The sequence below is a fragment of the Eumetopias jubatus genome, unplaced genomic scaffold, assembly GCF_037043125.1.
Source record: "Eumetopias jubatus isolate StellerSeaLion01/CBP00866 unplaced genomic scaffold, mEumJub1_p1.0 scaffold_16, whole genome shotgun sequence".
In the NCBI taxonomy this organism is placed as follows: Eukaryota; Metazoa; Chordata; class Mammalia; order Carnivora; family Otariidae; genus Eumetopias; species Eumetopias jubatus.
Genome location: NW_028274822.1, coordinates 19,816,583 through 19,835,582, shown reverse-complemented (window position 1 = coordinate 19,835,582; position 19,000 = coordinate 19,816,583). Strand labels below are relative to the sequence as shown.

The window sequence follows — 19,000 nt, the reverse complement described above, 5'->3', positions numbered from 1 at the left end:
CAAAGGAGAAGAACAAAGTTGTTTGTTTTATATTGAAAACCTTGGCCATAAACGTGGCAATGTCCATTTCCATCCCGTATAGGATTTGCCTGTCATATGTGAACCCAAATAAATAGAAAAGTGCCACCTGCACTAAATTCTCATTTCGCCTCTAACATGAGAGCAATTTGTAGCAAGACTCTCTCTCTCTCTCTCTCTCTCTCACTCTCTCACACTCTCTCTCTCTCTCTCTCTCAGTCTCTCTCTCTCTCCAGCATTTATTTCGACCCTAATTGGTTTCCCTCTTCTTCGACGTATCTAGTGGATAATGCGCACCTTCCCTGAGTCAGAGCCTGCAAAAAGCAAAGGAACGAATGGAGAAAGTGCAGCAAGCAGAAAGGGGGCTACAGAGCTGCCTAGGGCTACGTTTCCTGGCAAAACTTCCGAAAGCCATTTCTCCAGAAGGTCCAGAAGAGCAGCAGCGGCAGCGGCGGCGGGGGGCGGCGGCGGCGGCGGCGGCGGCGGCGGCGGCAGCGGCAGCACCAGCACCAGCACCAGCAGCACCAGCAGCACCAGCAGCAGCGGCGGCGGCGGCAGCAACATCAAAGAGCCCCACTTAGAAGGCGGTTTGGATTTTATTTGTGTGTTTTGTGGATTCTTTTTATTTTGTTTTGCAAATGCATCTTACACCAAACTCATCTGGCATTAAAAAGGAATTAATTCCCCTGACAGGTCTGGGACTTGGTTTGCGGAAAGGGGGAGGCAAAGGGATGGAGAGGGACCAACTACAAGCCGTAAAACTCCACAAGTGTGTAAGTTTTGCTTTGTGCTGCTCTCACGACTGTGACATTTACCAAGACAGTCTAAAGGATTCTAGAGACTGTCTGATGCTCAGCACACGTATACGAGTTCTCAGAATCCTAGGAAAAGATGGAACTAAGAGGACTACAGGTCCTACGAACCCAAAGCATCATCAATTTAAAACTTTAAGAGACAACTGGGTCTCCTATTTTCTCTTTTCCATTTCCAGAAAAAAATAAAATAATAAAATAAAATAAAACGAGTAGTGCACAAAGTATGAGTACTCTCGTGTTCAGATAAGGCCAAGTTTTAGGGTTGTCTGTTTGTCCTTTCATTTGGGGTGAGATTCCATTATTTTGGAGGTCCGGTGGGTAGGGAATTCAAGGCAAGCAATTACACTCTGGGGAAGGAAAAAAAAAAAAGCCTGAATCGTCCATCACACCCAAAAATTGTAGTTAAAAACTTATCAAAAAGACCTTCATGTTTGCCAAGGATTCAGCCAATTAAAAATTATTCCTGTCCTTTAGACTACTATTGGTTTCTAGCTGAAGTGTTTGGGCTTTTTGTTTTGTTTTGTTTTGTTTTTCACAGCTGTTGTTAGTTTCCACCGTTCTTTCTTACCGCACTGAAATCCAGTAAATCACTCAGCTCTTTGTCCGTCCCTAAGGCAGCCATTCGCTGTTGGTGATGCATTTTAGCAAAATCACACAAACCTAGAAACATGGAAATAACCGCAATCAGAAAATCCAGTCCCAATCCTTGGAGAAAACACAATCGGATTTTTGGAGACTGGGGGGGTTGGGGGTGGGGATGTGGGGGCGGGCGGGATTAAGGTGGAAAGGAGGGAGGGATGGGAGAGTTTGTTGGTTTTTTTTTTTTAAGATGGAATAGGCAGCAATAGCAAAAAAAAAAAAGCGATATTGATATTGTATTTCCAAAGAGACGATCAAAACTGGTAACATCCACTATAAAACCAAATCCGGGAAGGAAAAAAAAAAAGCCGCTCTTCAGCGCATCATTTTATGCAACAGGAGGTAGAGAAATGAATGGATCACAGAGAAAAGAGAAACTACTCAGAACGATCCGGTCTCAACTTTCCCCCCACCCTCCACCCCACCCCCCTCACACACACTCACACACTCACACACACGCACACACACTCACACACACCACTCCACTCTGCATTTCAAAGTAGCTATAAAGAAATTAAAGATGAGCGTCTCTGGAGTGAAAACACGTCCAAAGGGGGAGGGGTGACAGGGTCGGCGAAAGGGGGGAGCAGAGTGGAGGGTCGGGTCCTGTAATTGTCCAGCACCCTAATTTGTGAAAGAAAGGGTTGTAAAAATTAAAGTCAGGCCCTTGGCAAAGTCATCGGTCCCTCCAAGTGGCATTGCTGGGGAGGGGGGGCGGGGGGGTAGAGATGAGGGGGAGGGAAGAGGCGCGGGAGGGGAAGGGGTGTCTCTTCTGGGAGCGCCGGGAGCTGGGAGCCGGCGGCTCCGGAGGCGCGGAGCCGCGTGCGGAGCCGCCGAGCCCCAGCCAGCCCCGCGCCACCCGGCGCATCAGCCCGCCGAGCCCCGCCGGCGCCGGTACCTACCGCCCGCGCGCGAGAAGGGGCTCTCCGTGCACCGCCGGCGCCGAGGCGGCGTTCATGTCTAACCACTGCCTCCACCACCACCACCTCCTCCTCCTGCGCCCGCGCCCGCTCCTGCTCCTTCCCCGCCGCCGCCGCCGCCGCCGCCGCCGCCGCCACCGCCACTACAGATCCGCAGACACACAGCCAAGATCCCTGACTCTTAACACCAACTCTCTTCTCCGGGGAGGGGAGGGGACGAGGGAAGGGGGGAGGGGGAAACACGCCGAGGCGCACGGAATTGCAAGTTCAGCAAAGAAATGGGTGGGGGGGCTCCGGCGGGGAGACGCGGCTCACTCGGGTCGGGCTGGCTGGGATGCACCCCCCCCAGAAAAAAATCTCAACACCTCCCCCGCCTCGCAAAAAAAATACAAACGAAAATTCATCGAGCACCTCATTTTCCCTCAGATCGTCAGTTACAATCTGAAGCCTGAACAGTTCAGTTTTTGCCCGTTTCATCCATCGGAGGCACTTTGAAATTTATTCGAGTTTACATCCCCTCACTTCTTTCTTTCTCTGACTCTCGTTCCCTCTCACTCACACATCCACACACAGCAAAGCAAGTTTATACTAGGCTGCAAATACACGTGATGCAAAAAGACTTTGCCAAGAGGAACAATATTTTTCTTTTCCATATATAAACCAAGCCACATTTTGCTGGGGAGATTTTCATTTCGGTAGTTTTGCATTGGGGGCGAAACCTAAATTGCATACTTTCTTTCCCCTCCCTTTTAAGTCACAGATTAGTATAGCTGCAAACTTCGCCAAAAAAAAAAAAAAAGGCAATTTTTGAGGGTGGATGTTGTTTTGTTTTTACACTTGAGTTCCTAGCCACGCTAAGTCCCCGTTCGCCAGCACTATAAGTTTTGAATTCAACATTTACCATTACAGGCCTTGCATGCTCTTAAAACATACTTTTTCACATCACTTTTTAGGATTAAAATTAAGCTTCATAATTCTATCGTTTCGTAATAACAAGCGTGCTTTATCCAGTATAATCAACATACGCTATTTTAACGTGTGTTAAAATACACATTCCTGAAACCCTGTAATTGCTAGATGTGCAAGTACATACACAAAATGCATGCACACACTTTTTCCCATTGGCAATTATTTAATAGGTTGTTCCTTTTGTTTTAATAAAACATTGGGATCGACATTTTAAAAATTAAATTCAATTACAAACAGTTTACTCTGACAGCAAATTGTAACGTTACCTTAAATGGCCACAAATATGCTCACAATATTCCAAGGAAAGTGACTTTAAAAAGAAAGACAAAAATCTTCTGCAAGTACTTAGTATCTCACATGTGTATCCCCCAAAAAAGTATTTTAACTGGTACTCAGTTCTGCTCCAGGGATATCCACAGAATACAAGATTATGCACCTGGCTGTGGTTTTTGCATTTTCCACCATAAAACTGCAACAAAATTCCCTCCCCCAAAAAAGAAATCATTAAAAAAAAATCCAACAACTTTTTCTTATTGTTTATAAAAAAAATATCAATACAGGATAGTTAGAATTTTTCCTCAAACAAATCTTGTTGGTGGGTTTTTTTTTCTTCTCCTCTTATAAAGTCTTAAACTTGTTCCAAGTTTAGAGGTGTCTCATCATCATCATCCTCCTCCTCCTCATCATCATCACCATTGACTCCCCCGTGGAGTCACATTGATAATAATAGGTTTCCCTGAAAGATACATTGTAATCCATTCACATCCGGGCACTGCGGGCTTATAAAGAGAAGGCGCTGCGGCCGCGGCTGCTCCTCCAGACAATGACTGGGGAGGGGCGGGGCGGGAGCGAGTGGCCATAGAGTAGTAAACAGAGCGCCTAGAGAGGCACCCAAGATGGCGGCGCGTGCGAGCCACGCCTCCTCCGAGATCGGCGCGGGTGGCTGGGCTCCGTCTGGTGTCGCGAGTGGGGACGAACCGTAAGGGCTCCTGAGGTTGGGGCTGTTCGCAGGCCCCGTGCTCTTGCGCGCTTCTTCTTGTTCCTTTTCCATAGTCTTCCCTATTTTTTGTTTTTGTTTGTTTGTTTTACTCAGAAGTGTAGTTTCTAAATAAATTAAGGCATTATACGCCACAGATTTCCTCAGGGGAGCCAGATCCCTGGCTCACCCTGAAGGGAGGCTGGGGAGAGGCCGCGCTGGTCCCACCAACAGAAAGCCAGAGCCCGGATTCTTCCGCAGTGTGGAGCCAGTCCTCTTAGCCAGGCGTGCGCAGTGTGGGAAAAGGCCGCTGAACCGTGTTGTAGTTCCTGGGCTTGAAGAGGGATGAGGGTCCTCCTCCTCTCCACTAGCCCACCCCATCTTTTTCTAGGACCCTGGAGGAGTGAGAACTTTATAAGTCCAGGAGGTCTTCACTCGGAGAGGACTTTAGTTTATTGCGTCGTAGACTCAAATCGAGTTTGTACCATGAACCACTGCTGACCCAACTCACAGTTCCGGCCAAGCAATTACCTTCTCTAGCCAGTTTTCTGGTCTGTGACATGCAAATAATGATCAGTTTACGAATTGCATGAGTTAAAGGGATACAGATAAAGAGGGAGCCACCACAGAAGAAAACGTCCCTTTCCATCTCTAATTCCTCGCTAAGCCAACTGAATCGCTAATCTAGTCCAAGGGTTTTAAAGGGAGATTTCTCTATTCCACCAGTATATTAGTACCCCCACAGAAGAAAAGCGAGTAATAATAATGATGGGTTAACACTTACATAGTGCGTTTACTCTGTGCCAAACAGTGTTCTAAGAATTTTTCAAATGTTGCCTGCTCTAATCCTGAGAATGACTCTATAGGGTATATTTTAAATATTTTTATATTGTATATTTTATATAGAGAGAATCAGAAGCAAGCCATGTTGGGTAGCTTGACCCACGGCACTTTGGTAAATGACACAAACTTGCCTAAAATTACACAACTTTATTAAGTGATAGAACCCACGTTTGAAGCCAGGCAGTCTGGGATCAGAGTCGACATTCAACCACCTTCCTATACCATCTGGCAGCAGGAACCGCCTAATCTCCATTTTCTGATGCAATTTTGTGGCAGTAACAGAGTTCAGATCAATTTTCAAGATCTTTAATTCACATGTAAGTTTTTAGAAAACAAGAATTAGGGCATTTATAGTTTGTTTCCTGTGTATTCACACATTGTGAAGATTCTTTGCTTCCATCCCCATTCCATGTTCTCATCTTAAAATAAATTTTACATGTAGACACTACACTGCATTATCACTGCATTTTCTGTGATCCTCAGAGTAAGCCTCTACAGGGCTGTACTGAGACAATGTAATAAAAAGTTCACAAACATTTGTTTAGGAGAAATATTCCACTGGTTCTACCTCTAATCAACTATGAGACCTAAGGCTTGAGGTCAATGTCTTACTGTAAAATACAGAGGCTGGACGATAATCCCTTAAGAGTCTTTCTAGTTTCTAGTTAGATTGTAAGAGTCTCCCTCTCCTGAATTTCAAGGGGAATAAACGGTCTGTCTGGAAAGAAATGATAGGATCATGTCTGAGACCTAAATGCACACAACTGATGGCTAGTACCTTTTTTTTTTTTTTTTTAGATTTATTGATTTGAGAGAGAGAGAGAGAGCAGGAGGAGAAGCAGAGGAGGAACAGAAGGAGAGAGAATCTCCAGTAGACTCCCTGCTTGGCATGGAGCCCGAGGCAGGGCTCTATCTCACAACCCTGAGATCATGACCTGAGCTTAAATCAAGACTTGGATGCTTAACTGACTGAGCCAGCCAGGCGCCCCTAGCACTTTTGTTTTAACAACACCCGACAGTCTAAAAACCATGCAATCACCCTTCCTCTCTGAAATTCAGGGACAAATGTGGATTGCTTTTGTTTTTGTTTTGTTTTGTTTTCCCCCCCGAACTATCAGAAGAATAGATATATCTACAAAGTTATACTTATGAAGATTAGAGACACCTTAGAAAGAAAGACTCAATAGAATTTTGTGAAACTTGGATAAAAAGGGAAGTGTAGCAGATATGATGTGGGATCCATCTACAGACTCCCTTCTTTAAAAACCTGCCCATAAATCCTGATATAGAGGTAGAACTTGGTGTGGGTACCACATGACTCCTTCCTGTCCCAGTCTCACAAGCTCTAGCTGATTGGATCACAGGAGCTAAAAGAGGAAGAGATTGACAGTAGTCTATGCTGAGTGATAGATCTGACTTGTTGGAGTCAGCTGGCCAGGGCTGGTGCCAGGAAGCCACACCATGTGAGCCATGGTTATGGGGAAACAAGAGCCATGAGTAAGCAGAGGAAACCGCTCTTTAGATAAGAAAGATCTTGGAAGTTCTGAGAAAAGAAGACAACTTGAGTCCTAGGAAGAAATGAGTAGTAGAGATACTTTCCCAGTTATTATAAGGGCCACCTTGCCTCCTGTCATAAGATAGCTGACTCCTGTAGTGTTCCCCTTCCCCAACTGAGCTAACCTGAGTACTTTTCTGACCCTTGCCACTAAAGAATTTAGAAAAGCAAAAGATTCTTTAGATTTCAGCATTTCTAAACAGTCCTTAACATTAAAAAAATATAATAAGTAGTGACCACTATGCTAGGGTATAAACACTGGTCCTCTTCCACATGGTAGCAATTCTGTCCAATTAATTGTGCCTCATATAGTCAGGACAGTATATACAAATGTCATCCCCCTTTCTACTGTGTTGTAACCTTGAGCAAATTTCACATCTTGTCAGAAGTAAAAAAATTAACTTGTCTTCAATACTTTACATGATTGGTTGAAATCAAATGAGATGGTAGAGATGAAAGTACTCTGAAAATGACAAATTATTATGAAATGTAAGGCATCATTCTTGCATAAACTAAGTTGATGCCTAAAGATAACATTTAATTCATAGGTTTATGGAAGGAGTGGCAAATATTGAAACCCAATGAGTCATAGAAAAGAACAGACATTGAAGGGGGCTTGGACCAAATCCTTGAGTTTAGTTCAAAATTTCAAGGTCACATCACTAATGAGTTACAGAGGCAGAAGTAGCCCTCCAGTAACTGAATGCCGGTCTAGAATGCTATACCATTCCTCTTCAAATTTCATCCAATTGGATCTCCCCCAATCTTGTCCATGTTAAAATAAGTAAGCAGACAAAACCACACATACACACACACACCCAGTTCCTTGATGATCTAATTAAATTCATCCAAAAATTCAGCAAATAATTTTTGGGTGTCTACCTTGTGTCACCATTTCTTCTTTTAGGCCCTAGGCAAAAATGTAGCCAAAAAAAAATCAGAATGATATAAAAGTCAAGGACAGGCTTGACTGGATGGCGAAGTCACAGTGAGCAAGATACAGCCTGTGCAAGATATGTGGGAAAGGAAGGGCTATCCCAGTATAATTTTAGGTTGATATATCAAAAGGGCACAACCATCAAGGACCCTAGACTGAAGCCCCACAGACAATGGAAGGCTGAGTCACACAAGAAGGACAGAAGTGGAGGGATTAGTCAGCGTGTGTGGAAGAAGTCCAGAACTTCATGACACACAGTCCCACCTACCCAGGGCCTTTTGCATTTGCTGGTCCCATGATTCTTTCTCTTGGTGGTTCACACAACTGGTTTCTAACCATCCTTCTGGTCTCAGCTTAAACATCACTTCTTCCTAGAGATCTTCCTAACCATTCTGTCTAAAGTAAGCACCAGTTTTATATCCTTAGTGGCACCTTTCTCAAGTGGGATCCTTTCATTAATATATTTACCTTTTTGTTGCCTGTCTTCACCATTAGACTGCAGACTCCATAATGCAGTTACCACATGAATCTTGTTTGCTCTAGTTTCCCACACCTATTGCAATGCCTGGCACATATTAAGTATTTGATAACTATTTGTTAAATAAGTGGATCAAGAATCTGTCTTTATTCTTAAGACGCACACTTTATACTAAAGAAATAAGCTTTCATACCTTTTCAAATCAGGCTCTCTTTAAGGTTTCATGTTAGCTTGATTTCATTGTTGGTAAATGTTGCTGGTGAATATTCAGTGTGATTTGAAACAGGCCACCAGCCTCTTGTCACCTCAATCCCAGACCCTAAAGGAAACTGCCTTAATTTACCCAACCCTGAAAACAGTCTCTTCATTATTATGAATGCATTAAAACCTGCTGTCATAGTATTGCTTCACTATTATAACATTTTATGGATGAGAACACTGAGGTTTGGGAGTACAACAAATTTGCTGAAGTCACACAGCCACTACATGGCAGAGCTAAGATTCAGGCGCAGGCGACCATGCCTCTGTTTACAGTTCAGTGGCATGTGTCATGGCTTTAACAAGCTTAACAAATCCTATGGTTAACAAACCATAACAAACCTTCCTTATTGGACCTAGGCACACAATAGGGCAGAATTTTTATTTTATCTGTTTTTAGATGTTTTGGGGGTTTGGGAAAGGGAAAGGTAAACAAACAAACGGAAAAAAACAACTTTCATTCTTAGTGTCCAAGGAGCTTTTTTAGGACTCAAAAAATTTAGTGCCAGCTTTCTGGAAGTGTTCCTTCTCATCATAAAACTGTTTTCTCTGCTATAGTTTGAGTGTTCTATTTTAAGGGTTTTGTCATGTTTTGAAGGACTTACGGATTGGGAAAATAAGGCAGGGACAGAGTCCCAGAGGAGAAACAAAGTTGTTATGTATAGACCATTTTGTCTGCACCCGGGAGGTCTCATCCTCCCTTGTGTGTGCTGCAGATTTAAAAGTTCAAAATGTGCAGACTTTTTCTGCGGTTGGCCATGACCTCAAGTCATGGCACCTGTCACTGAGCTATAAGCATGGTCTCCCTGTGTCAGAGTCTCAGCTCTTCTACGTAAAAACCATGTGACCTTGGGCAATTGGCTGTATCCACAAGCTTCAGTTTCTTCATCCACAACATGGTTATAATAATCTGTCATAAAGTTATTATGACAGATTAAATATAAGAGTATTAGCAGATGCACCTGGCACAGTGCTCATCCAATGACTATAACCTAGCAATTATAATATATACTCTTTAGTGTCACAGTTTTCAAATTTCAGACCTCAACTCTTCAATGGTCAGGAAATTGATTTACTGGGTTTGTTCAAAGTGAAATAGAACAACATAGACAATACCAACGTGCATTGCATGAATTAAGAGTAAGTGTTTTTTTATAAAAGCCTGTTTCAGGGGCGCCTGAGTGGCTCAGTCGGTTAAGCGTCTGTCTTCGGTTCAGGTCATGATCCCAGCGTCCTGGGATCGAGCCCCACATCGGGCTCCCTGCTCAACAGGAAGCCTGCTTCCCCCTCTCCCACTCCCCCTGCTTATGTTCCCTCTCTCGCTCTTTCTCTATCAAAAAATAAATAAAAATAAAAAAAAATAAAAGCCTGTTTCGGGTGAATATATACAGCATAGTATGTGCATACGAAGTTACTATAAAAAAATATTTAGGGTCGCCTGGGTGGCTCAGTTGGTTAAGCATCTGCCTTCAGCTCAGATCTTGATTCCAGGTCCTGGGATCAAGCCCCATGTCGGGCTCCCTGCTCAGCGGGGAGTCTGCTTCTCCCTCTGCCTCTCCCATGCCCCCCTCCCCAATTGTGTTCTCTCTCTCACTCACTCTCTCTCTCAAAAAAATACTGTAAAAAATATTTAAAGCCGCCACTTTAGTAGATGGGCTTCATTGCTTTGCTAGCAAAGGTATTCATGAAGCATATCCTGGGATCATAATGGAGAAGAGAAATGAAAGCAGATCACCTCCTCATTCTATCTCTTCTCTTCTCAAACTGCATATTATTTCAAAACCAACAGCTACCCCCAACCAATGGAAAGGAGATGAATGAAAAAATAAATGTTTTAAAAAAATAAACAATGTAGAAAGAATACAAGGAATTTTAGAAAACAACAAGAGAAACTTTCACCTATTCAAAAGTGCAATAAAACTGATTGAACTTAAATACTTAACCTGCGTTTTTTAAAATCCTTCAAAAGCTGTACTCCCCTCGCTACTCCCACTTACCTCTGTAACTTTATCTTGATGTCTTTCGCTAAAGGAAGTTTCGTCCCTAGTCAGTTAACCATACAGCATACCTTTATTGCGCGGTTTGTCTAAGAAAAGTGCTAGGCAAGATGCAGTGAGGCATTCAAGATGAAAAAACAGAACCCCTGACCTCCTAGCATCCCATCCTAGTAGGTAGGCCAGACATATAAATCACCCCAAATCCTCACACTCTGAGCTAAGAGCTATCAAGACATAAAATTGTGCTACAAGACTATAGGCTAATGAGTAATTACCAGGTGGAGAAATCTAAAGACTTAGAAGAGACAAGGTTAGAGCTAGATCTGGAAAGAGAAGTGGGATTCCTTTCAAGCAGGTAGAAAGAGAAGCACATTCTGGGCTGAAGTGCTAAGTCTGACAAAGGCTAAGGACTGGCTAAGGACTAAGTGTCTTGTTAGGGTTCATGAGTAGAACTAAGGTATTAAAATTCAGTTGGCAAACTTGGACCCATTAGCTTTTATTCCTGATGCATGGAACCAGGAGGGTCATGCACATAAGAGCAGTGATCAGATATGCCTTGAGAAGATCATTTGGGAAACAATATGGAGAAAGATGAAGGTAAGAAGAAAAGGAAGGCAGACCAGGTTAGAAACCTCTTGCACTTCTTTCGACCGGTGATTGTTGAGAGTCTGAAAGAGGGCTGTGCTATGGCTGTGGAAACTGGAAGAAATCATTCAAGAGACGTTGTGTCTAGGTTATTAGAAAAGTTACTTGGGGGGCGCCTGGGTGGCTCAGTCGTTAAGCATCTGCCTTCGGCTCAGGTCATGATCCCAGGGTTCTGGTATTGAGCCCCACATTGGGCTCCCTGCTCGGCAGGAAGCCTGCTTCTCCCTCTCTCACTCCCCCTGCTTGTGTTCCCTCTCTCACTGTGTCTCTCTCTGTCAAATAAATAATTCTTTTTTTAAGTTACTTGCGTTACAAAGCAACATAAAAATCTATTCACACTGGCTGGAATAGTAATGGGCCTGCAAATCTAAAAAGTCTAGCACCATCAATTAGGACTTCAGCTTTGTATCTCCACATTTTTCTCAACTCAGCCTAACTTTTTATGTCAGGCTAACTCCCTCATGTTCCCCAAAATGGTTACCATCAAAAACTGAAGCTATAAACTTTTTTGTTTGTTTTCAGGAGGGGATAGTTGCTTGTTCTCCCTAAGCTTTGATACTAAAGCCTGAGCTGGACTCTAACTCTACTATCCTAGGAAGACATTTGCTTTTGACCCAAACCAAGTAATGACTGGTTACATTCACCCCTAAATAATTATGTTGATAAGGCTCGGGCGCCTGGGTGGCTCAGTTGGTTAAGCGACTGCCTTCAGCTCAGGTCATGATCCTGGAGTCCCAGGATCGAGTCCCACATCGGGCTTCCTGCTCAGCAGGGAGTCGGCTTCTCCCTCTGACCCTCTTCCCTCTTGTGCTTTCTAGCTCTCATTCTCTCTCTCTCTCAAATAAATAAATAAAATCTTTAAAAAAATTATGTTGATAAGGCTCAAACCAATTAAAGCCCACTCTTGGAGTTAAGGTGAAGCCAGTCCTACCCAACCCACAAGTCTTCTATACTGGGGGGAAGAGAAGATGGATACAGGAGAGGCAAGCACAAAGTTTGCCAACCTTTCTGGACATCCATGCCACTATGCATTTCTTCCCATCTTTTCTCTTGCTTGAACTGATGTCCCTCATGTAGTTCCCTTGAATTTATTAAGAATTAAGAATTAATTAATTAAGACTTTTTAATTATTTAATTATTAAGAATTAAGAATTAATTAATTAACTTATTCATTCTTGATAAGTTCGATAAATAATTGAACTTGTTAAGAATTAAGTTCCAGCTTAATTCTTACTTTCTCTTTGAAGTCTGCTCTGACTTCTTGATCTTCCCCATCACTTCCTCCTCTGAAACTAACTCATTTACTTAAAACAAAAACTTTTTTTAAAAAAGTTGTGGTATAACATATATACAGTAAGAAGTAAAACTCTACAAAGGTCGATCAAGTTTTACATGCACATATCCCAGTTCAACGACCACCCAGCTCAAGATACAGAACATTTTCAGCAACCCAAAAGGGTACTACCTTTAACTTTACTGTCCTTACCTATGCCTGTGACTTGTATTGCCAGAAATTAGTTTTGCTTATTCTTGAACTTGGAATTATCCAGTATCTATCCATGTGCTTCTAGCTTCTTTCACTTATCATTACATCTGTAAGATTCATCCATGTAGTTGTGTATAGGAACAGGCTATTCTTTTTTATTGTTGTATAGTATTCCATTGTAGTAATATACAACAATGTATATATTTATTCAACAGCCCCCAAACCCAGGCTTTCCAAATTTTGACTGATACGAGTAAAGCTACTTTGAAAATTTTGCACGTGTCTTTTTGTGGATATATACACTTAATTATCTTGAGTATGTACCTAGGATATTCTATTATATACCTTGAATTGTTGGGTCACAAGTAGGCATATTTTCGTTTCGGGAGACACTGCCAGACAGTTTTCCAAAGTGGTCTGACCGATTTTTACTTACACCAGAAATGTATACAATGAACTAATTTACTTTTAAAATAAACTATTGTGATCTATTTATTCATGTGTTGGTATTGCTTCATCAATTAGACTCTAAACCTCTAGAGGGCAGAGACTGTCAGAGTTCTTCATTATTCCAGTGCCTAACATTGTGTTCTGCACGGACATAATGAATGATTCCATTGATTTTCAACAAAACTCTAGCTATGACTTTTTAAAATTATATATTTATTATTCTGTTATTAATTACTAATCAATAATGTAATTAATAATAACATGTTCTCCCTTCTCACCTTTGGGTATATATCCAAAGGAACTGGTAACAGGATCTCAAAGAGGTATCTACACACCTGTGTTCATTGCAGTTTTATTCACGATAGCCAAGAGGTGGGGGCAACTTAAATGTCCATCATTGAATGAATAGATAAAGAAAATGTGATATATGCATAGAAAGTAATATTTATTCAGCCTTAAAAAAGAAGGAAATCCTGTCATATGCTACAACATGAATGATTCATAGGATATTATGCTAAGTGGAATAAGCCAGTCAGAAAAAGACAAATATTGCATGATTATTATATATCTATGAGGTACCTAAGGTAGTCAAATTCATAAAAACAGAAAGTAGAATGGTAACTGCTAGGGGCTTGGGGGAGCAGGAAGGGGAGTCATTTAATAAGCATAGAGTTTCAGTTTTCCAAGATGAAAATTTCTAGAGATCTGCTGCACAACAATGTGCATGCTGTTTGTTAACACTACCATATACTTAAAACTGGTAAAGATGGTATATTTTATGTTATGTGGTTTTTACCACAATAAAAAATAATAATGGATTTTCTTTTCATTTTAGAATTTTAAAAGTTAAAACTAAGTAATTTTTAAAATACTAAAATGAAAAGAAAATGTATTATTTTTCATTGTGGTAAAAACATATGAAATAAAGCAAAATAAATATACTATGACACATACATATATTCACAATAAACAAAACAATGTAGTCATTATTTCTCTCAAGTTCACTTTTTCCCAGCAAATTTTGAGGATCTAAATTTTACTGATTTGATTCTTTAATCTATTTTTGGTTAATGACAAATTTTATCATATGCTGTTTTACCCATTTACAGATTGAATTTAGGCTGTATAGTTCTACTAATAGGATTTAATAAAGATTACCTTTTGTATTTATTTCTTAGCTCACCCACAAGAAACTTCTGAGTAGTTCTCCTTGGGTCTTGTAGGATTGCACTACTGGCAAACTCCACTCTCATTTCTTCCATATTTCGGTTGCTTCTGTGGCTGCTTTCTCTTCCTATATATTTGGGCTCTTTGTCTTTCTGCCTTAAAATTTACTGATGAGTTTCCAGATTAAATTAAAGTACACTACCCCACACTCCTCTTTCATGGGATAATTTGTGACTTCAACAAAGCTCACTGTTTGGATGTCCTCACTGATTGTACTTTCACCTCTGCAGGAGACCTAGGAGCCTGCTGACTTCCATGATGCTTTGCAAACTTTCATGAGCCTCGCAACAATCCAGGAGACTTGTTAAAACTCATCCTCTGGGCCTTCAATCCCAGAGGTTCTGATTAGCAAATCTGGGGAGGGACAGGGACCCATGCTCTAACCCATGCACTGGAGCTAGCTGGCTCAGCAGAGGCCACTGTGCACATTCTTCCCAACTCCACATTCAGTGATGTCACATAGCTTGAAATCAACCAGGTAGGAGTATTTATAGCACTGAAATCAGCAAGTGCTAAAAATCAGAACTCTGCCCTCCACCTCACCTCTCCTTCCCCCGAGTAAGCCAAATGTTAAACATTTACCAGCATGTCACCAAATGCATGACTTTGCAAGCAGCCAAGTGACGGTGATTTTGCCGTTTGAGTTGCATGTGTGCAGACACACACACACACACACACACACACACGCACACACATGTCCAGATTTTTTAACCAATATGAAATAGTTGCACCTATTCTGCAACTGCTAGGATTTCAAATGCATGGTAAGGTCAAACTGTTTCTTTTTTAAGAAAGAGAGAGAGCACGCATGCTTGAGTGGCAGGGAGAGGCAGAGAGAGAGGGAGAGAGAGAATCATAAGCAGGCTCCACGCCCAGCACGGAACCTGACAAGGGGCTCGATCTCACGACCCTGAGATGATGACCTGAGCTGAAATCAAGAGTCAGATGCTTAACTGACTGAGCCACCCAGGCGCCCCGGTCAAACCATTTCTTGGGTCAAAAACTCTTGATCTATCTACCTATCTTTCCATCAATCTATTCATCTGTCTTTAATATATCTGTACCTAATCTACATTCACATCTACATCTATTTTGATAAATCCAGTACGTGCCACTTCCCCAGATTGTCTTCATACTCTAGGTAATTACTCAATCAAAGGCATCCATTTTGCTTACAAAAATCAGGAGAGAGAACTGACAAACCTAGTCCATTCCTGCTGGGACTTCTGTGAGTGCCCCAGAGTCACTACTGATAGCCAGTCCTAGGCCATCTGATGGCATCATCCACAGCCACGATGATGCTCTTGCTGGTGGGATCCTCTCAGAGATCACAATCCTGCTCCCTACATGTGAGCTCCAACAATACACACTTTTGCCCATATTCACATGTGTGACTTCTAGGCCGAGGAAGCTGGTCCAAATGGGCTTCTTACCTCAGCCATACCTGGCAGAAGTGGTCATCCCCATGTTTCCTAGACTAGAGTATCTAGGTTTTGCCACGCAACCAGGCTTCTTTTCCCTTGGGGAACATTCCACTCTGGAAGTCTTGTAACATACTCCTCCCATCAGACTTCAGACATGACAGTTCTAACACAGCAGACAGAGAGGTTCTAACCATCCTACTCTGAGAAAGGAAGGAGCAGGTAAGATCCCTAACCTCTCAGAAGGCTCAATGAACCCCATTCAACCTGCTCTCCTCTTCCCAAGTGACCAGCTACGCTTACCAAGGGCTCTTAGAAGTGGTAATTTTTGTTGGAAACTTGAAAGATCCTTCTACTCTCTTGCCCTTGTTCCAACCAGGTTTCCTAGGCTTACAGTCCATTACTGAGAAAAGTAAATCTGTTTCAGAGTGGCCCTCTGTGTCCACTTCCTGACCAAGAAGTGATTGTAAACTCTCTTTGAAAAAAAAAGTTTAAGTTCTTACTCCCTATGCTATCTATAACTAACCTATCTAGTCATCAGGGGTTTTAAAATATAAATGGGACAGTGCTATAATTATTTGAATTCCTTTCCTTTCCTTTTTTCTCTTAGTATATCATGCCATGTTTTCACATCGTTGTATATAGGTTTGCCTGATTCATGTTAATGCCTGCATAATATAGGAAATATATAGTATTATCACACTTAATGTATACCAAGCACATCTTTAAATACATTTAGTTCTCAGGACCACACTATATGAGGTAAGTGGTATGTGGATTCCGTTTTATAGCTGAGTAAACTGAAGTACAGAGAAATTCAGTAACTTGCTCGTGATCTTAAATTTAGTAGATATCCAGAGCCAGGATTGGAACCCAGGCTGTCCATGGCCTTAACTCTCTTGCCCTGGACCATGCTATGCCCGTTCCACAGCTTTTTTAGTCATTGCTTTGCTAATCCTGTTCCAGGTTGTAATCTTTGTTGGCATCCCCTGCTGACTAGCACATTCTTGGATGCCTCTCCTGCCTCACAATGATGTGTATTTAGGGAATTAAAAAATAACTGTTATAGTAGCTTACCTCAAAATTAAAGTAATTATTAGATAGATGACTCTCCTTTAAAAAATGTTTTGTATTCCAAAATCTCAGTAAAAATTACTTTTGGGTTATCACCAGCTTTGGCAAACCACATTATATCCACGGGCCATTACCATCGATAATTGAGAACTCACACACATGTTAATCAATCATTTATTCCTGCCTCCCATCTCTCCTGCATGGTTCTAGATGTTGCCTATCTCAGTGTTAGTTTGGGGGAAATAGTGAAATTGTACCACCCTTTGTAGTCCAAAAAACTGTCATCGCAGGTACAGTGAGTTAGATGAAATTGGAAAGGTGGGTGGGAGTGGGCTGGGATGGGGTGGGGTGGGGAGGGGATTATGCTGAAATCCATTTTCACTGGCAACAATTTTATATTATGTAGCAACATTTCCTGTCTACTAAAGGTATACTTTCTACTCTTTTTCAGAAGCTCAAGAAAAAAAGAAATGAAAATGAGCACAATGTAAAATGTAATAGACTATGCTTCTCCATTCAATTCAAGATGAAACTTTCCACTTTGGGGATAATAGAAAAAAGACTGGATTAAGAATAATAAAACTGGGGTGCCTGGGTGGCTCAGTTGGTTAAGCGACTGCCTTCGGCTCAGGTCATGATCCTGGAGTCTAGGGATCGAGTCCCACATTGGGCTCCCTGCTGAGCAGGGAGTCTGCTTCTCCCTCTGACCCTCCCCCCCATGTGCTCTCTCTCTCTCTCTCTCTCTCTCGTTCTCTCAAGTAAATAAAATCTTTAAAAAAAAAAGAATAATAAAACTGAGTTCAGATCTTACCAACTGTGTGATCTTAGACAAGGTTTTCTTAATCTTGGCACTATTGATGTTTGGGCTGGATAATTCATTGATGTGAAAGATGATTCTGTGCTCTGTAGGATGTTTAAAAGCACCCATGGCCTCTACCCACCAAGTGCCGATAGCAGCTCCCCCTCACACTCCCCTGAATTGGGACAACCAAAAATGTCTCCAGACATTGCCAAATGTTCCCTAGGAAGCAAAGTCACTCACTCCCTACAGTGAGAACCACTGCTCTAGAAAAACCTCCAAATTTCTTAGAACTACAGTTTCTTCATCTCTAAAAATGAAGGTTATTTTATTTACTTTACGGAGTTATTGTAAAGACCTACAAAACTGTAACTTATAAATTGTTACTTAAATATTAAGTTAGGTATCACTATTGTTGTTTATTATTTAGCTTATGCTGTTTTAGAGAACTATATATGTTCTGAAATATCTGATATATTTATCAATTTCAGAATATATTTCTGTGTATATTTCTTTTTTTAAATTTTTAAAAAGGTTTTATTTATTTATTTGACAGAGAGATAGAGAGAGAGTACAAGTAGGCAGAGAGGCAGGCAGAGGGAGAGGGAGAAGCAGGCTTCCCGCTAAGCAGGGAGCCTGATGCGGGGCTCGATTCCAGGACCCTGGGATCATGACCTGAGCCGAAGGCAGACATTTAACCGACTGAGCCACCCAGGCGCCCCTCTGTGTATATTTCTAATTAAAAGAGTTATAATACATGGAGCAGGTAGGCACTAACTATTCACTATTGTCTATAAACTAATAGTGAACATTGTTCTATTTCATAACCACCGGCTGTACCCCTGCTGCTGGTTAACCCGTTTTCAAAAGGCGTGCTGTCAGTCCTACAGGAAGATAGGTACCTAGAATGCAAAGCAGATCCTCACCATCCCTACGGCCAGGAAAAAAATTACAAAGAGTGTATGTTATTCAGAAGGCCAGGAGATCATCTCCATTTGCAAAGCACAGCATAGAAGATAATTCCTCCTAAGGAAAAAGCAATTTCTCTGATTCCTGGCTTGTAGTCATACCCCTTATCTGTGGGGGATCCGTTCCAAAACCCCCAGTCTCATATCATCACAAGAAGGGTGAGTACAATGGATATTTTGAGAGTGAGAGAGAAAGACCCCCAGTAGATGCATGAAACTGCAGATAGTATATATACAATATCATATATATACTATGTTTTTCCCATGCATACACACCTACCATAAAGTTTAATTTACAAATTAGACACAGTAAGAGATGAACAACAGCAATAATAAAATGGAGCAATTATAACAATATACTGTAGGGGCATCTGGGTGGCTCAGGTGGTGACTCTTGATTTCAGCTCAGGTCATCATCTCAGGGTCTGGGGATTGAGCCCCGTGTCAGGCTCAGGGTGTCGGGCTCAGCGTGGAGGGGGGGTCTGCCCAGAGTTTCGCCCTCTGCCCCTCCCCCACCCCCTCTCT

General features: G+C 41.9%; 1 protein-coding gene across 11 annotated transcripts in view; it reads right to left on the bottom strand.

Moving 5' to 3' along the window:
- The window catches only part of TCF4 (transcription factor 4), a 350,984-nt gene extending 348,118 nt beyond the window's left edge, over positions 1–2,866 (bottom strand). For 10 of the 11 annotated variants that reach the window (XM_088019640.1, XM_028102890.2, XM_028102892.2 and 7 more), the window contains exons 1-2: positions 2,804–2,866; positions 1,402–1,493 (exon numbers count right to left, since the gene is read on the bottom strand). In XM_088019640.1, coding sequence (XP_087875766.1) covers positions 1,402–1,473 — 72 coding nt within the window. In that variant the 5' untranslated portion in view covers positions 1,474–1,493; positions 2,804–2,866. Of the gene's footprint in view, positions 1–1,401; positions 1,494–2,374; positions 2,438–2,803 lie in introns of those variants that run through there. The other variant, XM_088019641.1, reaches the window with a different exon arrangement.
- Positions 2,867–19,000: the final 16,134 nt, after the last annotated feature.